This window comes from Poecilia mexicana, unplaced genomic scaffold (genome assembly GCF_051168715.1).
Source record: "Poecilia mexicana isolate PSO_F unplaced genomic scaffold, ASM5116871v1 scaffold_6, whole genome shotgun sequence".
Taxonomy (NCBI): Eukaryota; Metazoa; Chordata; class Actinopteri; order Cyprinodontiformes; family Poeciliidae; genus Poecilia; species Poecilia mexicana.
This window is the reverse complement of record NW_028263375.1, coordinates 22,823,152-22,842,332: the sequence shown is the minus strand read 5'-3', so window position 1 is coordinate 22,842,332 and position 19,181 is coordinate 22,823,152. Positions and strand designations below refer to the sequence as shown.

Here is a 19,181-nt window from a genome sequence, read left to right as displayed (position 1 = left end):
GATAAAAACGGAAACATACGAATAAACTCGACCGGCACCTGAATGAACGGCTCAAAGTGAAAAGATATGGATCAGCGTTTCGTTCCTGCGAGTGATTTCAGAACAAGTCCCGATTTGGTTGGCATGTTAGAATTTAGGCTGCTTGTGTGTTTTGAGAAAACATGCACTTCCTGTGCATGTTGCATTACTGCAGTAGAGCCGGCCTGTGTTTGAGGTCAGGGTGGAAACCTAACAGACTGAAATCCTACACCTGACAAATCTTTTTGAAAGCAAAAAGTGACTCCACTCATAACAGAGATGTGAGCAGTCACAAAAAATTAAGATGAGCACATGGCCTGTAGTTTAAAAACTCATAAATGATGTTTTATCCTTTACAGCTTTCAACCTCTACCTGTGGTGGAACACGGCGGATCAGAAAGTACTGCCAGTCCTTCGTAGATTTAAAAGTTGGGAGATCTACACTCTCTCAGGAACGAACGAACACACACACACACACACACACACACACACACACACACACACACACACACACACACACACACACACACACACACACACACACACACACACACACACACACACACACACACACACACACACACACACACACACACACACACACACACACACACACACGACTGCTGTTTGAGTAAGGCTATTCAAGCAAACAGTGCTAATCCCCAATACAGGAAACTAAAGAGAGTTTAAAAGGTGAACTTCACAATGTTTTTGTCTTGCAACTTAAAATAGTAAAACCTTATTTAACAGGGACTGTTCTCTCACAAACATAGTGTGACATCACCCCTTTTCTTTAACTAAATAATGAGCACTAGTCCAACAGAACCACAAATTTAACTTTGTAAAAAGAGAAATCGCATCAGCAGTCTAAATAAAACAAAAAAAGATTTTCAGCCACTAAATTATGCTCAGTGTATCTTTGCAAAATTCAACCTTAAATAATGAAAACATACATTTTGCATCTTTGAAAATCTAATTTAGTGTTGAATAGATTATTTTTAAGCACAGAAAACTGAAAGAAAACTGAATTTACTTTGAAAAAACTTGTACAAAGTTCCAGGAAGCATCACACTATAAATCTATTGAATCCAGTTAACGTTTGATGGAAACCAACACATCAATTTAAGAGACGGGTACAATATCAGAATAGAGAGGACAAAGCTAAGGGAATGTGCTCTGAGGCACGAATGGGGATAATGTTATTTTTATAATGTTTCTTAACTACATTTGTTGAATCTAAATAAAGTTTACATAAATTATCCACAGCCCTTATAAAGGGAAATCTGATTATTGGACCAAGTTTTACAGTAGGGTGCACATATTTTTATTTTTTATTTTGATGTGATCCAGTGTTTTTCTTCCATTTTGTGACATTTCTTCGTCGCTTGTCATTTCGCATGAGACCGTTTCGTGCCAGATGGCGTTACACAATGACCACTGAGAAATGCAGAGGGACGCGGATTCAACGAAGCGCCAAATCAAAACTCTTCCCTGGAGGATTGTTTTGCAAGTCATTTGAGTTTCTCTATGAATAGTTTCAGCCCTACTTAGCATTTCACAGCGCGTGTTTTTACCGGATGTCTTTCACAAAGCCTGCAGTGATTCATTTCATTTTATGGCATATCTAGATCCCAGCGGGTAAATTTATCCTTTATGAACTCCACAGATTTAATCAGGAAAAATAAACTTGATTCTTAAGAAAAGCATGGGTGGAAAAGAGGAAAGAAAAAGAAAAATACTGATGGAAGGAATACATAAATGTCTATTTAAGTAATTCAACGATCCCCCAGAAAATCTTTTTTTTTTTTTTTTTTTAAGAGTAGTTTCTGCGTACCTGTTCAGCCAGCCAGCCGATGTGTTTAAGGTGGGGGTGTGTGGAGGCTGCAGACGAGGCCCCCAGGTAGGCGTTGACGTGTGCCAGCGTCTGCGGCAGGAGAGCGGCAATGTTGGTGTGTATGGCAGTGAACCAGGAGCTGGCTGTGGCTCCGTCTTTACAGCGCAGCACCACGGTGTGCTGGCCGTCCGGGGAGTGCAGCTCCAGCAGCCTGCATGGAACAGGACAAGTTTACTATTTTGGGGGGGGGGGGGGAATAAAACACTGTAAAAGAATATCGAGGGGACGCTGAAACAAATTAGCGTTTTAGTTTATAGATCAAAATTTTATTTTCTAGTTGGGTCCCAGAAAACATTTCCTCAAATTTTTGCCAAAAACTCTCTTGTAAAATGTGACTTGATTCAATTATTTTGAGCTCCGTCTGATTATCTGGAGGAACAATCAGTTCCTACCGTAAACCAGCAAAAGAACGCCCGCTCCTGAAAGAAGCTTGCTGTAGTTTAATGAGTTAAAATGATGAAGAAGAAGAAGAAAAAAAAAAAACTTCCTGCCATATCCACAATAAACTGCTTGGTCATAAGAGTGTTTATATTTAACGAAGTTTGGTTTGACTAGAGGAATTTCAAAAGATGGCTAAAACCTTTTCGTTTTCCTCAAGCTTACTGTGGTTAGGTAACCTGGGACAAAAAGCAATATGCATTATTTTATGTTCTTTAGATCATAAAATAAGCCAAATGTAAGTTTTTTTAAAATGTTACTAAGTTACTACTCATCATACATTAACTATGAATGTTACTATAAATTCCTTAAGTGTAAGGAATTAATAGACATTATTGGTTTTAAAAATGCTTCTTGAAGTTATAATTTTACTTGATTCTGTTCTTCAGTTTTATCGATCTGAACTGTCAGCCTCGGTTAGACAAAATGTAACTTTGGAAATGTTGCCAGCCACTTGAACAACTAAAAGTAAAGTTCTCGTTTGGGGATAAATGCAAACTCCTGCTCACGATGGTGCCGGTTGTGCTAACCGCTAACGAAGGATGCTGAAAGCAGTTTAAAGTGTCAACTAAATAATCATTTTGTCTTTGTGTAAAAAAAGAAGAAGAAAAAAAAAAGTTAAATCCAGTTTGTGACTGCTCTCTTTGACACACAGTGTGACACCAGCTCTCCCTCTTATATAAATACTTAATGACAGCAGGAAGGCCGGGAAAAAAAAAAACACGCTGAATCTCGGTGATTGTCGCCGTTACAGAGGAAACAGAAAACAGAAATGATTAAAGTCAGGTTAAAAGTTTTACAAAAAACCCGAGACTGGAAATCGACCACAGATCTCCGGTCGAAATACTTCTGGTTCAGAATAAATTGTCATTCAGACAGCAGAATAACTGCATGTGGAGTTGTGAATATGACTGTGAGGAAAACTTAAACAGCAATGATTAACGGAGGTGATCTTCACTGATCCACCTGTGGTTGCAGCAGTAAACAAAGTTAGCCCAAATATCCTTTATTATTATTTTACTAACTATATTAATGTGTTTGTACATTTTTTGTTGTTTTAAGATAAATATATTTAAATGACCAATAAAATTTTAAAAATAATTCTACGCAATGTACTAAATAACTAGCAGACAGGAGAGCAACTTTTTCACAAATGTAGCCAACACTATCTGATTAATCTTCCTGTTTTAGATCAACATGCTCAGAGGAGGTTTTTGTTGTCTTGCCCGTAATGTTTAACAAAAATAAACATTCCAATCTAATGAACAGACGAGAGACGCACACAAACAAACCCATCTCCCACACAGACGCCCCCAGCCCTCCCTCAGCCTCAGGTATTTCAGTTCCCAGCACGACAGCAAACCTGTTCTCCAGATCAGGCATGGTGAGGTTCCTGCTGATGAAGCACATCTTCAGGCTGATGACCTTCCTGTCTTTGGACGAGGACGATGAGCTGCTGTGCTTGGGCGACCCGGAGTCGTCGCTGCCGCTGTAGCTGGGGGACTGTGGGCGGACGCCGTCCCACTGCAGGTCCGCCACCAGGGACGGCTTCTTGAAGAGCGGAGACACCTCGCGGATGTACTTCACTGAGGATGGGTGAAATAAAAAAAAAAAAAAAAAGCAGTTCAGTAAAGGTACAGTTCATCTCACTTGGGTGGGTTCTTATTAAATAACGTGCAAGAGGCGAACAGTGCAAAAGAGCCCTAAATATTATGGTCTTAATATATTTTTAAACTGGATATTTATTCCCAATTTCTGGAAAAAGAAACGTATCCACATGAGTTCTGAAATAACACTTCAGCAAGACTTTTCTAACAGCACAACAATGTTTAGAGCATCATAGTTAATAAATGGAAGACCCTGAGCATGGGCTAAAGCAGCGCTTGGCTAAAAACTCTTCCAAAAATCTAAAAAGCAACATGTTGTTCTGCAGCTATTTTGGTTTCAAGCACAGGAAATGAGCAAAGGAGACACACAAAACTTGATTCTGCACGTCGACGCAAAGTAAATCTGGGATCCCAGAGGCCAAGCAGTCGTGTAGCAGTGCATGTTTGAGGTGTTCCCCTGCTTGAACACACCTGACGTCAAAGAATGAGTCATAGGCAGGCCCCAGCAGGGAGCAAGGAGTTAGCAAAACAACAGAGCAGCTACATATCAAAAACGTGCAGACCCTGCAGGACAGGAATTACCCATCTCTGCTGGAGAGGCTGATTTTCCAAAGAAAATGAATAAAACATCTGTTTGGACAAATCTCAGGAGTAAAATAGAAACTTCAGTTATTCAACACAATACAAAGAAATGCATCTGATGAAGGCCGACAGACAGCCAAGGATGCATCTATTTGTTTGATCAGATCCACCCAGTGACAGCTGGTTACTACAGAGGGAAAGTGGCTGCAGACTAAAAGCCTTTCAACCCTTTCAAGTCCACTTCCCGGTGCGCAAATGAACGATGAAATATCTGCAGCTGCATTTTCCTAAAACTATATCTAGAGTTGAGTGCGTAAGAGAAACGAGTCCAGAAGAAAACCAAGTACAGATGTGGGGTTGGCCAGTTGGCTGTTTGTACAATAAAAGGGAGGTGAGGGAGGCGGGGGGGGGACGCTTTTGCTCTGATGTGATGGATTCGCCTTCCAAATTTGGTCCTGTGGCCTCCTGTCCCCACGGCGGCCTCACTGTTATTCCCCTCTCTCCCTTCCCAACATGAAGGTTTTATCTTTTCATTGTTTCCTCCTGCCTCTGCTCTCATACTCTTCGTATGATGATGGTGAAAACAGGGCAGGAACATTTCTGAGTGTGTTTGAGTTGGACAATGAGTCCGTCTGCTTCGTATGAAACCTGAGACGGCCCTCTGAGGAGATGAGGTCACTCTTGAACGTAGATATTCCTTGTGAGTCTGTGCTTCCTGAAGAGAGCGGTGAGTTTCTAACCAGAACGAAACACGCTTAGGATGAGATGTGAAGAGTTAAAACAAAAGAGCTATTCTAACTCCCAATTTGTTGAATTCTGAATTAGCAGTGACTATTTAAAATAAATGAAACTTTCACAAGCCACACTTGGTGCCGATCATCCCTGCCGGACGTGTGCAACCGAGATATCAATAAACAAGAGCCTGCAGAGCAACACGAAGTAGGCTAGAAGATCTCAAAAAGCAATGCATCACGCCCCTGATCAAAACAAAGTCAAAAGCCGATGAGAAACAACAGTCTGATCACAGATCTGCAGAAGCAGAGGAGGCTGCAGTGTGCATAAGCCCCTGCATGCTGCTGCGTATGTTACTCTATGCATGACTCAGAACACAAGACTGGGCGGGGAGCTACGCCGAGGAAACGGGCCAAGGCCGACCATCCTAACCACATCTCCCACACCGACAAGAAACGGGAGCGTTTCTGCAGATGCAAGGGGTTTAGAGTGAGGGAGAGAGTGTGAAAGCATTCCTGGATGCCTGTGCGAGGCTCACAGGAAAGAGAGTGGCTCTGTAAAGTCAAGGTGTCACTAATCAACAGAACTGAAGGAGAAATGTTGAGACGAGACACTTTCTGTAGGTAGACAATCTCCCATCTGTGGTTTTACTAGTTGAACAGATAATCAGAGTGTAATAATGAACTAATAACAGATAAGAGTGTAATAATGAACTAATAACAGATAAGAGTGTAATAATGAACTAATAACAGATAATCAGAGTGTAATATGAACTAATAACAGATAAGAGTGTAATAATGAACTAATAACAGATAAGAGTGTAATAATGAACTAATAACAGATAATCAGAGTGTAATAATGAACTAATAACAGATAAGAGTGTAATAATGAACTAATAACAGATAATCAGAGTGTAATAATGAACTAATAATAGATAAGAGTGTAATAATGAACTAATAACAGATAATCAGAGTGTAATATGAACTAATAATAGATAATCAGAGTGTAATATGAACTAATAACACCAAGTCTGCACCAGACTTTAAAGGTCTAAATGCTACCAACTTTTACTTAAAGCAGTGTAAACAAATGGAGATATAAAAAGTTGCCAGCCAGAATCCAGCTCGAGTTACTTGATATTTTAGTTAACTTTGGGTATTCTATGTTTTCCACAGAATAAATTTGCTAACAATACAAAATCCTTTTTGTGTGTGTAGGTGCCAAATATCCTTTTGAACCTTTTTTAAGTGCTAAAGTTCATCTCCTACACAGTTCTGTTTTTACTGACTAAACCAGTTTCACAATGAATCATGTCAATAAAAGAGAAAATAAAAGCGCTGGTTTATCCATCCTCTTTGTTAAGCTGCTTTATTCATTTCCAGATATTCACTTCTCTTCATTAGCTTAGTTTGTTGTATTATAAATAAGTAGTTAATCTGTTTATATATTAAATCTATTGTTTCTTTGGTGTCTGGAGGGTATCACCGAAGTCACAGCTTTAAGATATCGAACTTTAAGCCGATTCAGCGAGTTTGCATGGAGCCAGTCAAAAAAACAAAAACAAACACAAAACACAACACTCTGCGCCAACTTTAAATGTGCCATCATTTCCTTCAGAGGGTGAACAGAAGCAGAAAGTGTAGTCATTTCCAAGCCATCATCGGCGAACAGCTATGCTGCTCAGTCTCCGTCTCTAAGCACCCACCACCCCGACTCGGTCAGCTTCTTATTCCGACAGCCTCTCAGCTAATGAGGAAGTCCGCTCTTCCTCATCAGCAAGTCACCTTCCATCAACTAGACATCACTGTTTATCTTTATATCCATCAAAACAACTGAAAATAGCCAACTGGAACACAGGGCATGGAGCTATAAATTAAATTGCATGCCATGTCATGCAAGCGTGTTATTTTTACCTTCATAAAATGCTAATCAGACTGCATTTAGCTTTTACACTTTAAAAATAAAATAAAAATAGAGACTGTCTAAAAGCCAGAACTCGGTAACTGCTTCACTTCTCATGCATTTAGCCATGTGAAGTTTGGAGAGAGAGAAAAAAACCCCGGCTGCAAACAACATGTGGAAATTATGACTTCATCAGCAAGAAGCAGGTTAAAATAGGTTAACTTTCTATCAAATCTTTTAGATGTCATCGTTAAGCACATTTGTTGTTAAAGGACAAAAAGCAATTCTGGGGAAATGAATAACAGAAGTGGGGACTTGGAATACTCTCCTGCGTGCCCCTTGTGTAAACTGTAATTATGGTCTTGCTTTGCAGCAGTGGAGTTTGTAAAAGCTCTGCTGTGTGACTTTTTGGCAGCGCGTGGACCATTCTACATCTGCTTTTATTCAGTCTCCTTTAGTCTAAACAATGAGGCCTCCAAGCAGCTGTAATCTTTTATGTAGTCAGATAAGTCAAATCTATCAGAGGTGCCTCGTTTAAAAGCCGAGATGTTTCGAATCCTGCGGGAAAAAAAACTGAGAACGCCTTTGCCATTTCTACCTCCTTCATCCCATTGGCTAGATCGACTACTCCAGGTGGATACTGAGCTAAAACCAACTGGTTTCTGTTCAGGCATCACTCAAGACCAGTAAGTCTGTGTCTACCTGGGAGCCTCTCTTTTCAAGCACGAAGGAAACTTTGGTCTAACTCCCCCCCATCCGAGTCTCTACAGCCAGAAGCAGCTCTTCAGTCTCTCCATCGTAGATGGACTGCTTCATTCCTTTGTGATCATTAAAAAGAGGTTGAATGCATTTGGATGGAACAGCCCGTCTTTCTGGCTTTGTTGCAGTCTGATGAACTCATTAGTGCTTTCAGGCCGATTGCTCAGCTCCACTTCTGCTTCTAATTAGGCCCATCCACAGAGAGCCGGCCGATCTGTGCTAGCAGCATCGTCCGTATGCTTCTGTATAAATGCGCGAGGAGGAGGATTCCCCAGAGACGCCAAACAGCATCCCATAAGGCCCTCTCATCTGCTTCCATTTATACCTCGCTGCCTGCCGGCCAAAGGATAGACAGAAGAAAGGGAAGACGACGTCCAGAGGTAGAGGAGGACTCTCTGACTCGGCACATATTTGGTTGTGGCAATAGCTGTGGTTCAAAGCGACCCGTAAAACTGCTCCTCTTCTTCACCGCTTACCAAGAACTAATCATCTTCTGGAATGGGTGAAATAATAGCTCACAGAGCGGCGAGTTCGTTGAGTCAGACCCCGGCGTCTGTACTTTCCTCCCCAACTGCCCAGAAATTCTCCTGTGGTTTGGCCTGACACGCTTTCCCCCGCTGGCTTTTCTCTAGCTTCTCTTTCCTTCTCCAAAACTATCCATCTATCCACCAACGGCGTAATCCCCTCTAACAATGCCTTGATTCAGCAATATTTGCTCACACTAACGTGTTAAAAGTCTAAAATATATCAGATTGTGAGGACCATTTTGATTTTCTGCCAGGTTTTTTTTTTTTTTTTTAAAAAAACTTAATTATCTTCACGTAAAGTAATCATCTTCTTGATTTGGATAGATGACTGAGCGGCACCCATACATCAGAATTGATATCCGATGTTAATATACCTAGGTTTTTAAGCAGACCAGAGTCCGCTTTTTGGTCCGCATCAGAGTTTGTTTGGACATTCACAGCACCGCAAATGAAACATAGCTTCTAAGCAAGCGAGCTAGAGTTTGGTTAAAACAGAATAATCAGATCTGGTGTGAATGCACCCTAAAACTGGGGTCTGGACTCAGATAAATTCAAACCGTCCCCTCTGCTACATTATGATATAACCTCAGTGAGAGCATTTGAAAATAATAATTAAAAAAACAAGAAAAAAACAAACAAACTAGTAACTGCTTTATGCTAAAAACACTTTTGCAACGCTACGCCGCCACATTTATTTAATTACTTGACTCAGTTTTCTAAAAGATCAGCGTATGCAGTGGACTAAAAGTGGACTTCAGTGTGGGTGTGTCAACTTTCTGCACACTATAAAGCAGATTATGGACAAAAATAATCACATTTATCATTGTCTGCAGCGCCGACAGTTGAAGATTACCGCCGTCTGTGCCGAGAGCACAGATTGATGGTACTTTAGCGCCGGCAGGTTCCCAGCAAAACGGACAAGGTGGATTACCTTGAGGATCAACGGGATCCTCCTGAAATTTCTAATAACAAAAATGCATCCATTTCTAGTTGAGGCACAGAAATGTGGACCAATCAAATATATTTGCGGGTATAAAACATCAGACTTTTTGATGTGTGGGAAAGAAAGCAGCCATGCTCTTTTTGAGGCTTTGCAGACATTTTTAGATCCTGCGGATCTGAGGACGCCAACAGACCGTGAACAGAGTCGGCACAAGAGGGAAAAAAAAAAGTTCTTTACCAGGTTTGTCCCCATTTCATCAATGCCTTTTTTATTCCTCCTAATTACTCAGACAAAAGCCTCCAACTGTCCTTTTCCGGCAGCAAACCAAAACTGAGTTTGCACTAATTAAGCACATATGAGATGCTGCATCTTTCAGACAGCTGAGAGGATAAAATTAAGTAGTATTTGTCATATGTATCAAAGGCAAATAAATATTTCTCGATGTGTGTGAACCGGCATCAATTCGAACAGAACTAAAAACTTGTGGATTTAAGGCAGCAAAACAGGCAGCATGCCAGCAATGCAAGAAAAGCTCATCGCTGCTGCACGGCCACGTCAAACAGTAACAGAGCTTCTGAGCTTGAATTGATGTCTTTTCTGATGCCAACTCTGAGTTTGCAGCTCCCAAAACGCTGCAGGCCTAAATACGGAGTAATCAGTCGCAAATGGACTTAGAACAATGATCAAATCAAATGAAATGATGAAGTTGATAAATAAAAAAAATCATGCTTCAACAAAAACCAATATGACAGATGCATGCAAAGTACTGTACTCAGATTTATAGATTTGTTGCTTTGGGGAGTTGTTTGTCTCTCTCCTCTTCTTTTTTTTAAACAGTTTGCAGTTTAACATCTGACTAGAATCTATATCTGCAAAGAAAGTTTAGCACAGCTATGAATTAACATCTCCCCACATTCTTCAGAAATTAATTTTGTACCACATCATAAAGTTTGAAGAATGGCAGTAATGTATCTTTTACCACAATCTGCAGAGCAGCTTTGCTAAAATGTGAAGCCGAGCGCAAGTCATCCAAATTATAAATCCAAATTAACACACACAAAATTGACTCAAAGTTATAGGAAACATTGCATACATTTTATTTTTGGTATATTTATATATCGTTTTCTATTCATCATTTATTTTTGTGAACAAAACTTTGGTCTTGTTGGTGTTTAATGTGCTCTATAAATAAAACTAGTATGGTATCATGAGAATACATAAATGCAACCTCCAACAGTTAACATTACAGTGTACTATATAATTTAATAAACACTAGGGAATAACATACACATGATTGTCCCGGGTATGTAGGAAAAGCATGTTGCCTATGTGCACAGTTAAAACCAAGACACTTTCCACAGGAAAACAAGTTGTGTTCTGACATGAGCTGAAATGGAGGAAGCCATTACTTAAGATAAGCAAAAAGACAAACTATTGTTTACAAATGCACTCAAGGACAAAAGTTTTAACTTTTAAAAACATATTCTTTAGTCTAAAGAAACTAGAATGGAAGTATCTGGCCAAAATGACCACCGTTACCTTTAGTGGAAAAATGGTAACACAATCTTTAAAACATATTGCGAAGTACGGAGGTGGCAGCATTATGTCGAAGGGAGTGTTTTATTATAGGGAGGACTTTTGTGATTCACGAGGAAAAAACATAATTTAGACATTTTGAAGAGACAGCTCAAAACGCAACGGGTCTTGAAATGAACAACGGCCCTTAGCATGCAATAACATTGGTTACGGAGCGGCTTAAGGGCAACAAAGTCGATGTTTTGGTCTCGGTCACACAAGAACATTCGTGGATAGATCTGGAAAGGCGTGTGTGAGCCAGCGGCCTACAAACCAGACTAAGTTACAACACTTCTACTGGGAGAAAAGGGCCAAATTCCAGCGAATTATTGGGAGAAGTTTAAGGAAAGACATGCAAAACATTTTACCCAAGTCAGAAAGGAAGTTCTACCACTTCTACCAAAGAAATTTGCATCTAAGCAGTGATTATTGTGACGTTTAGCAAATAGAAATAATGTTGCTAACATAAACGTCTTCACAGTCTTGCTAACAGTCTTCCATTAGAGGCTTTAAGTGTAACCCACCCACCCCAGCAGTTCAGTCAGACTGAGGTTTGAACTTGGGTCATTTTATCACCTCACTCACTCTGTGGTCGACCTGCTGCTTCAACTGAGTCGCATGACTCAGTTTTAGCCGAGCTGCACCTGTTATCTTAAAACTGAACGTGCATTACTTCTGTAGCTGGCAAACAAACCCAAAACATAAAGCCACCAATACTGTACAAAAGAGCTGGAACGAGGCGTTTCTGCTTGTTATATGCTTGGTTTGTTTTTAACAAATGTGTTGCATTTCATCATGATTAAACATCTTTACATCAATCTTGTTTCTCAAAATGTTTTCCAGTTAGTTGATGGGTAGCGTGGCTGGGATTGTGTTGACAGTTTAACCAAATAACAACTTATCCAATTCATTTTAAGAGCTGGTAACAAGCAGGCTATTACTAGAGCTGGAAACAATTTGGATTAATCATGACTAATCAATTATTGAAATAATTTTAAAATATTTTAGTAATCAATTATTGAAGTAAAATGGGCACGTTCCACAGATTTTTCATCTAACTGCTTAAACATTTTTAATACAATATTAGAAATACATTAATGGATGCAAATAAGCAAAATTCAATTCATTTTAAAAAAATAAGACATCAAACATTTGATTGGCTAAAAAGGAACAACACAACATTCACTTAGTGAATTTGAACTGTGTGAACGTTAATACTTGTTTTGTCAAAGGTGTTTTATCATTAATGCAAAAAGTATACATATTTTATATAATTTTGGATTAGCTTCACCTTTTTATCTATTTTTTTGAGTCTACTCAAGTTAACGATTAATCGATTATTAAATTATTGATTTCATACATTTATTAATCACGATTCATCCGATTAATTGTTTCAGCTCTGCTTGCAAGCTTCGGGAGAGTAACAAACGCCGGCCTGAGCATTAAGTGCTTCATCTACTTAAAGAAGTGTAAAGTAAGCGTGAGTCAGGCATGTTAAAAGTGTTAGGAGAAGAACAGGCTGAACTGAGCTGCAGTGAAGGCAGCGTGAGCGCCATTCCTGGAAGAGCTCAGAAAGGAACAAGAGTTTGTGTGACCGAGTTTAAACAGTGGGACGCAGGCCATAAACCTCCCTGTGCAGGCCGTGCAGCTGATCACTGGAACAACGGCTGGTTATTTTCTGCTTACAGAAGTGGCTCCGGATCAATCTCTGCAACATGAATAATTAAAATCGCTAAAGGCCGCAGAGGAGCACGAACCGTCCAAGTCAGATGACTGACCTCTGCCCCAAATAAGCACGTGTGAGCGGAGGTCAGGAATGTGGGGCTCCGGAGCTAATTGAGGGAATATCTGGGAGTTTATGCATTTGTGTGCTGCCACTGCGTTCTGGAAGGTCAGGCCTCACTCTGACTGACCGCCGCTCCTTTCACAAAGCAGTGGCAGATCCACAAACGCTCCGATGACAGGCAGCTGACAGATTCCTGCAGCGGCACCCGGAGCCGTCCTCCTCGACGCGCCCGGGACGGGGGTGGGGAGGTCGCTGCTTTTCACACAGGCGCCAGCAGGCAAAGTTCAATCTGTGGTTTCAAACCAACACGTTTCATTCCTGGGAAGCATAAAGACTCTGCTGTTTCTCTGATTATAAAAGATAAATAGCTTGACAAATCTGATCCTGAGTAGGGGAAAAAAATAAATTAAAAAAAGTCACATTTTCACAGAGCAGATTGCTCAAAACGTCTGTTGCGTTCACTTGGTTTTATGTTGGGAGGAACACAACAGGCCTGGTTTTGACTTCAGTGGAAATGTGTCCCTCATTGATTAGTTCCTACATTTTGCGCTGGTCAGTATTCAACCCACGTTTATTCCGAGCCATTAAACACAGCTTTTAGCTGTTCCCGATGTTAACTTTCCAAACCCTCAGGGCTCTGCAGTCCGCCTGTCAACAACTCTTTTCAACTGACGTTCAACAAAAAAACGCTCCCGGTTTGGGACCCTAATGCTGGTTTATGAAGCGTTGGTGTGGCGGGTTTCACGACAAACACGTCACCTCTGGCTTTGGTGTTTCATATAATCAGATTGCATTAAATATTCTCTTTCAGATTTATTACAAACAACGCCACAGGCTTCTTCTGATTCAAATAACAACATCAGCATGATTCTCTGATGATAAAGTCACAAGAAACATTTAAAAAATACTGAGGATTTTGAGTTTTACAAATGAACAATGATCCATAATGAATGGAATAAAATTATATTTCCAATGAGGAAGAAAGTAGGACGCCCCAAAATAAGATGACTATTTAGTCCCAGAAGTGGGAAAGTTATGCTGTCGCAGTATAAAGTGGACAGAGGAAAATAAAGATTAACAAACACTAAACACCAACACAGAGTAAGAAATACAAGTAATATTGACTTAATCATAAAACTAATTAATTAAATGGCTAAAATGATGCAACAGTCACACACAGTCACTGCTAAGCACGGAGGTGAACACGTCATGGTTTGAGACTGCTGTGCTGTAGCAGGGCCTGTCCAGTGGAAAACCACTGCATCCATCTTGAATGCTACTTTGTTTCAGAGGGAGCTTAGGGAAAATATACATTAAAAAATGATTAGGGTGTCCTAACCTTTTCCCTCAGCCAGAACACACAATTTTGTTAAAATCTTTTGTTTAAAGAGTAAAACGCTGGTATTTTTTTTGTGTGTGTGTGTTTATCTGAAACCGAATTGATTTCTTTTCCAGAGAAAAATTTAAAAAAAAAACAACATCAGACAAAGATATCGTGGGATGGTTTTTGTTTCACATGACTGCACCGGATTCATTTTTAACGTGACTAACAGCTGGATAACTTCAGGACACCATGGCTTCACACCGTCAGCACACTTCACCGTGCCGGTTGTGGAGCGCACATCGAGACAAAAAACATCGTCAACAATCTCCTCAGATGACAACAATTAGCTGCCACGGTTACCTCCTGTCGAGAGAATTTGCAGCAAACTTTTGACCTGCAGTTAAAAGTAAAACACGAGTTTGGCTTTGACATTTAGAACAAATTAAACTGGGCTGCTATGAGTTACCTGAATGTCCCATTGGCCTAATTTAGTCAAGTTAAACTTTGGTGGTGGACTCAATCCAAAAAAACAACAACAAAAAAACAAAAAACAAATAGGGTTTCAGTAAACGCGCAACTTTAAAATGTGCACCAAAATCTAATCACATGCAACTCCCCATTTACTTTTCTTCAACTGTTGTAGTGAAGTGGATTAGGTTTGTTTTTGCAAGGTTCTGGCTGTATATGGAGTGATGTATCTGTATTATTGCTGCAAAATATGTTGAGCTGCAGTCAATATATAATAACACAACTGCAAGAAAAGATTCATCATTACTAGTATTGTTATATTTTTCATCAATACACATTTTCCCAATTCATGTAGTCAGTAAATGGTTTTCTTAAAAAGTCATTTTTATTTCAAATGGCAAAATACCACCAAATATAAGAAAGCATGAAGCTGGCTTTGCACATGGTGAGAGCTCGTAAAGATTTACACAAATAAACCTCGTCAGTTGAATCCTGCATTGACCTTTGATCCTTTAACATGCAAACCTGACCACAGCTGTGCTTAGATTCCCGTTTACACTAATCAAAGGCTTTGTGTTCAGCTGATTTGAATCAATGCAGCTTGAACTTCTCCATCTGCTCAGATTTCAACACGGGACTGTGTTTTCTTAGGATGGCATACAATAACTGTTAATCGGTTCTGACTGGTTCAAGTAATGAAAAATCTGATTTTCTTCCCACTATTGTCTAAAAAAAATTTTTTTAAAATAAGCAGCGTGTTAGTTTGGGACAAAAACATGTAATAATCACGTAATTCTTTTATGTTTTATGGATTTAAAACGACTACGTTTAAGAACTGGCGGCACATTTGTACTCTGTACTTTATTGTCTGTAGTGCTCGGAAAGAAAGAAATAAAAAAAAAAGTCAAAACCCCAAAATCAGTTTTAGGCAGGGAAAGACTAACCAATGCATTACTACACACTATAAAAAACACTCCATAATATTCACTTTGCACGTCAAGGACGCAAACAAACAAATCCCATCTGCTAAAGTTTAACTTTTAACTAAATGTAGTGCCTTTAAGCCTGACAAGGGCAGTGGTTAAACTCCCGTTTCCACTAAAAGTTTTGTTTTGAATTAATTCTGGTATTATTTCTCCTTTCATAACTCCATAGTTATAGTTATCTTTTATAGTTAATTTTGAATACAAATGGATTACATCTAATGGAAACCCAAAATTTAGTTTCCCAGAAAATGTGAACTTTACATAAGTCAAATAAAGAGTTTATAATGCAAAATGCCAGGCTACTGAAATGCTTGTCCAAATATTGTACTGTATATGGACTCATTACTCGGTCGGGGCTCCTTTTGCATGAATTACTCCGTCAATGTGACATGACATGGAGACGATCTCCCTGCGTTTCCGTTTAGGTGTAATGAAAGCCCATATTGTTTTGATAGCGGCCAAAATGTTATCTGCATTGCTGGTCCTAGAAACACTGGATCTCACCTCAGACTTTCATTTTCCAATTAAATGAGAAATCCAAACTCATCTGAAACAGAGCAATTAGGACCACTAAGCAACAGTCCCGTCTTTTATGTCCTCATCCCAAGTAAGACTTTAGACACTCTCTCTAATTCAGAAGTGTCTTAACACAAGATTTGCAAGGCTGTGGTTAACCCTGTTGATTGTATCTTTTTCTGCCAAACGTTTTCCTTCTGCTCAACTTTCCAGTAAAATATTCGAACATCCATCTTTTGAAATGGCCTGTTGTGGTTTACCACATGGACTGTCTGCTCAGGTAAGCAGTCTTCACCATTATTGTGAGGAAGTTTCTGTATCAGCAATTGTAATATAAAAATGTTCTGCAAAACTGAATTTTGGTTTTCACTAGATATAAGCCATAATCCTCAAAATTGCCAGACATAAAAAAGTATACTCTGCCTGTAAATAATCTAAATAGTAGATAGCTTTCACTGTTTGGAAATAATCACTGTAATAAATTAACTTGTTAATGATGTTCTGATTTATTGAGACCCCTGTAGAGCCAATCCTGACCAAAATAGGGATTACATTTACACAGATGTAAGGTGGTATGTTCAGCTGAACTGACTCTGCTTCTATATCTACTTTTGGTAATAGATTGAGTAAAATAAGTTTTTATTTAGGTTGGTTTTCTACTATTTTACCTTACAAAACAACAAAGAAAGTATGAAAGTTTACAAAACATTTAACATTAGTTCAAGAAGAGCAGACTGGGTCCATGTTGAGATGAAGGTTCACTTTGCCCTAAACTGGTGACCTGTTGAGTTTGGCTCTGGATTAAAAGTTTCTTTAGTCTATATTTATCATTTTTCAAGTGTGCAATTAAATTGGTAAGTAAATATTCATAGTACTAACCGCCACCTGTTGTATACTTGAGTGTCTAAAAGTTTGGTAAGTGTGTTCAGACCGCGGAGTTTAATCTCGGCCTTTTCAAATCCCCGCTCTCGGGTTGGCCCGCTTACCCTCTAGCGTGACTTCTTTCCCGGCCTTCTTCAGCGCCTGGACCGCCATGTCGTGGGTCGCCTCCCGGAGGTCGTTCCCGTTCACGGACAGGATCGCGTCGCCCACCCGGAGCGCTCGGCTCTGGTCAGCGGCGAGCCCCGGGAAGATCTTGGAGATGAGGATGGGCATCCGGTTCTCCCGCCCTCCCTTGATGCTGATCCCCAGCCCGCCGGACTCTTGTTTGACAACTCGGACTTTCCGCACCGCTTCGGAGGAGCCGTCCAAATTGACCGGGGGGTCGCCTTGCCTCGACCCGAAGCTTGACCCGGGACTCCCGTAGCCGGAGCCGGGGCTCCCGAAGTCAGAGTTTGCGCCGTTCACCGGGTACTTTCCAGAACTGTTTACACCGTAGTTTCCATCGTACTGACTCCGGCTGACGCTTCCTCGACCCGGGCTGCTACTGCGCCCTCGAACCACGTGATTCTGATTCTGAAGTTGGTCTTGACCCGAGGAGGAACCGCGACCAGGGTTCCCCGGGCTCGATCCTGGGTCGTTTCCGTTCGACATGCCATTTCGGAGGCCAGCCGACGGGTAGTCCCAGTGATTTCCCCCCTGTCCGCTCACCTCCGCCTCGGCCGTTAAAGTCAGCGTCTCCCGCGTGAGTTCGGCCCCCACTCGGATCCAGCGGTCGCGGAGCAGAAGGTCCAACTGGCCGTTTTTGTCCGCTCTGGTCCAGACTGCCATTCCCCGACGGTTAGCCTGCTCCGAGGCGGGCCGCTCTCACTCTGAACTCATCATCAACTTTTTCCTCTTTTTCAGAGTGCGCACAAGTAGCGACGAAGCTACACTGGTTCGCATCGACACACCCACTCCCACTCCCACTTGGGTGGAGGGGGAGAACACAGGGACTCCAAGAACACAAGGAGAGGAGGAGAACAAGCGGCTGCGAGCGGCAAGCCTCGGAGGGCTTGTTGATTAGTTCAAGCTCTAAAGCTGACCGACTTCCACTGAAGTTAGCAGGAGGACAACCCTGTCACATCCGCTAAAACCTTTCAAAATAAAAGCTGTCAAAATCACCGAAATAAACATTTTATCATAGGTTTTGAGAATCAAGGCAACCTGAGAACACTTTATTCCAAAAGACTATCGTTAGAAAATTACTTTTAACACGATTTTTGTATAATATTCTTGGAAAAATAATACAATTTCCTGAGGACGTACCGCTGCTGCGGGAGCCTTAATTTTGTAAAAATTCCATGATTTAAAAAATTTATATGTTGGAAAAGTATGCACACATATCGGCCACTTTTATTAGATGTACCAGTTAAATTCCCTGTCAACTCAAATAACAAATCAGCCAATCTGTCCAGGGATATATGTGGTGAATGGTGGTTGATGACAGGCTATTGTGAATATTTCAGAAACTGATAATCTGCTCAAATTTGCATACACAGTCATCTCTCAACTTTACAGAGTGGTCAGAACAAGTGACAACATGCAGTGAACAAAAAAAAAAGCAACAGTAGGTCATGCTGAGTTCATCTAACAAATCTAAAATCAAAGATTTCTGACACTGTTCAGTCACAAAGAATTGGAACAGTTCTGAAGGCAAAAACAGGTCCAAACTCATCCCAGGTGTGGGGTAGCAGCATCAGGGAAGGAACTAAAACAGCTACCCAACTTGATAAAAAAAAAAAAAAGTGTTGGTTCTGTTCTGGGGATGGTTCTGGAACATCTGGAGGTGACTGCGAAAAAAAAGGGATTCTTCAGAAAATAGAGAAAATTATGGACAACTCTGCAGTCTCTTCATCAGACTGTTATATAACAACAAATCAGTCAGAGGCTTTTTAAGACTTGCTTGTAAACAAAGACCTATATAGGAGACCACAATTTCCACAACTTCCTCGACAATTATGAGTTACAATATTTAATCTCCCTCAAATAGTATTTTTAAATTGAATTGTGATTAAATTTTAACTAAATTCTTTGTTACCCAAATTTGTTTTTATTTGAATAATATTGACTCAATACCCAATCTCATTAAGAAAAACATCAACAAAAATTTAGGCAGACACAAAAACGGGAACGATATCACATAAAAATATTAACTTTCCAATAATATGGGTTATATAAATACATTGTGATTCATTTTCTTACT

The 19,181-nt window shown here is 40.3% G+C and overlaps 1 protein-coding gene across 1 annotated transcript in view; it reads right to left on the bottom strand.

Annotated features, from left to right (window-relative positions):
* The window catches only part of sntb2 (syntrophin, beta 2), a 28,075-nt gene extending 9,820 nt beyond the window's left edge, over nt 1–18,255 (bottom strand). The window contains exons 1-3 of the mRNA XM_014974311.2: nt 17,044–18,255; nt 3,714–3,936; nt 1,853–2,063 (exon numbers count right to left, since the gene is read on the bottom strand). Coding sequence (XP_014829797.2) covers nt 1,853–2,063; nt 3,714–3,936; nt 17,044–17,767 — 1,158 coding nt within the window. The 5' untranslated portion in view covers nt 17,768–18,255. The remainder of the gene's footprint in view (nt 1–1,852; nt 2,064–3,713; nt 3,937–17,043) is intronic.
* Between the last annotated feature and the right edge of the window lie 926 nt (nt 18,256–19,181).